General features: G+C 37.7%; 1 protein-coding gene across 1 annotated transcript in view; it reads left to right on the forward strand.

Annotated features, from left to right (window-relative positions):
- Positions 1 to 2,713, forward strand: part of LOC106878114 (ectonucleoside triphosphate diphosphohydrolase 8) — an 81,453-nt gene that overhangs the window by 75,476 nt on the left and 3,264 nt on the right. The window contains exon 6 of the mRNA XM_052970314.1: positions 2,206 to 2,539. Within this exon, the coding sequence (XP_052826274.1) occupies positions 2,206 to 2,539 (334 nt within the window). The remainder of the gene's footprint in view (positions 1 to 2,205; positions 2,540 to 2,713) is intronic.

Genomic DNA, 2,713 nt, shown 5'->3' on the forward strand with positions numbered 1-2,713 from the left:
ACACACACACACACACACACACACACACACACACACACACACACACACACATACACACATATATATGTGTATACGACGGGTTTCACGAAGACACACACACACACACACACTGATATACATATGCATATATTTTTTATATATATATACGATGGGCTTCTTTCAGTTTCCATTATTCAAATCCACTCACAAGGCTTTGGTCGGGCCGAGGCTAAAGTAGAAGACACTTACGAAGGTGCCACGCAGTGGGACTGAACCCGGAACCATGTGGTTGGTAAACAAGCTACTTACCACAACCACTCCTGCGCATATTCCATATTTTACATTTGGTATTGGTGACTTTGATTCCGATATATGATAGCAATATCTTTAGATTTCTTGTTATATTTTGATGACTTTATCTGACGAGATCATTTTTATAAACCTAAAGCTCGTTCGTTTTCCGACATTATTCCAGTTTTATGTACGAGTGTGTATGTGCGTGTGTGTGTACGTGCTTGTGTGTGTGCGTGCGTGTGTATGTGCATGTATGTGTGTACGTGTGTGTGTGTGTGTGTACGTGCTTGTGTGTGTGTATGTGTGTGCGTGCGTGTGTATGTGTATGCATGTGTGTACGTGTGTGTGTGTTTGTGTGTCTGTATATGTGTACGCACGTGCTTGTGTGTGTGCATGCGTTTGTATGTGTGTGCGTGTTTGTGTGTGTGTTTGTGTCACTATGTTTGTGTGTGTGTGTGAGTGTATGCCGCGTGCGTGTGTGTTCGTCAACCAAATCAGAGCATACCATTTCTAGGTAAAAATGTAACTTTTTAAACTGAACTCAGTCGTGACTGTTTTATTTAATTATATTTAATTAACTTACGTCAATTACTTCTCGTTCCTAATTCCTGTCATTTCCACTTAAGATTCTCTTGAGAAGCACTGCAATGAAACCACAATTTCCCGACCAGTCATATCATGTCATTTCAATTGATAGAAGTCTTGTCTTTCAGTTTTCCCCTTCGCAATGTTCATATCTAAAGTAAAAAAAAATATCAACCAGATTTCTGAAATCCACGTAATTAAACATGAAACGTTTTCTTTCGCTCAATCAAATTTTGTCACAATTTTCAAAACTAATTTTGCTTAAAAAAATATTTAACTTAAACGAAACTCTATAACATCTTCCTTGAATGATCAGCACCAAGCAGTGTTTCGAAATAAACGAATCTTAGATTAATTAAAATATGTTTGTGACATTTTAACTTCTAAAGTCAAATTCACCGCAGTTACTGTGGAGGAAAAAAAAAATCTCTCTTATGGTAAAAGGCATCTCTTCTGGTGCTTCTAAACCTTAAATCACAAGAAGGAATTTTTTTCGTCCACGGTAACTGCAGTGTATTTGATTTTAGAAGTTAATACATGTCAAAGGATATAATGGATGGAAAATTGGGCACAAGGTCAGAAATTTAGGAGGAAGGATTAAGCCGATTAAATCGACGCCAGTGTTCAAATGGTACTTATTTCAGCGACCCCGAAAGGATGCAAGGCCAAGATGACCTCGGTGGAATTTGAACTCGGAATTTAAAGACGAACGAAATGCTGCTGGGCATTTTGCCCGGCGTGCTAATGATACTACCAGCTCACCGCCTAACTCAAACGAAATAATTGAAATGCTTCAAAACGGAATTATTTTTTACAGACAATTGTGTATTTACCTTGGAGAGTCATAGACTTACAGAGTAGGTGTAGAGGCCGACTGAATTTCTTGTAGTGGCTACTCACGACCATTTTAATATTCTAAGTTCAAATCCTATCCAATATGAGTTCACCTTTCATTCTCTACTCATTAAAAAATAACAGCTCATTTGTGGTCCCGTGCCTATGTAAGAAACAAATGTTGTTTTTAGCCAAATAAGTTCTCGTCTTTTGTTGGATTCTGGGTGGGTCATTATGCCAACAGTAAGCACACGCACTGGTTCTATTTCACTTCTTTTTGTGCATGTGTTTATTATTGACATAATGACCCTACCGAGATATTAAAAAAACTGTTTCAACACAAGACTTCACATCAAGAATCTTGCAAACCAAATACAAAAAAACGAAATACTTTTCTATCATTATTTCTGACTCTCAGTTCTTCCGCTCGCAGACTCTCCAAAACAAAACAATAAAACTTTACTCTTTCAAAAAAAAATCAATCAAACCATAAAATTCAAAACATGATTCTCTTCTTTTTTTTTGTTTTACATTAAAATCTATTCAGTCTTTTACGGTCGTATATGCTGCGTTTATTTCGTTTCTATCTCTGTTCTCTTTCTTCTTTGCAGGAACACCAGTGTGGGAGTTCTTGAAATGGGTGGTGGTTCCACTCAAATCGTTTTCGTTCCTAAAACGCCTATCTATGCCAACAAGTTTATCACCCATATTGGTTCCACTTACTACCATACCTACGCACACAGTTATCTAAATTTTGGACAAGCTTATCTAATCGAACGAGTCCAAGATCATCTTCTCCAGCAAAGCGGTACAAATGACAGTGTCTTAGACCCGTGTCGCCTAAGGGGTTCGTAATTTATTCTTTTGATACTTGCAAAGCTTTGCATTGTATTGCTATTGTTACTGTTGTAAACGCAGTGGTTGTTATTGGTATTATTGCTGCTGGTACAAAATGGTTGGCGGATTTACGTTCTGAGTTCGAATTGCGCGAAAGTTGATTTTGCCTTTCATCCTTTTGGGG

The sequence above is a fragment of the Octopus bimaculoides genome, chromosome 9, assembly GCF_001194135.2.
Source record: "Octopus bimaculoides isolate UCB-OBI-ISO-001 chromosome 9, ASM119413v2, whole genome shotgun sequence".
Taxonomy (NCBI): domain Eukaryota; kingdom Metazoa; phylum Mollusca; class Cephalopoda; order Octopoda; family Octopodidae; genus Octopus; species Octopus bimaculoides.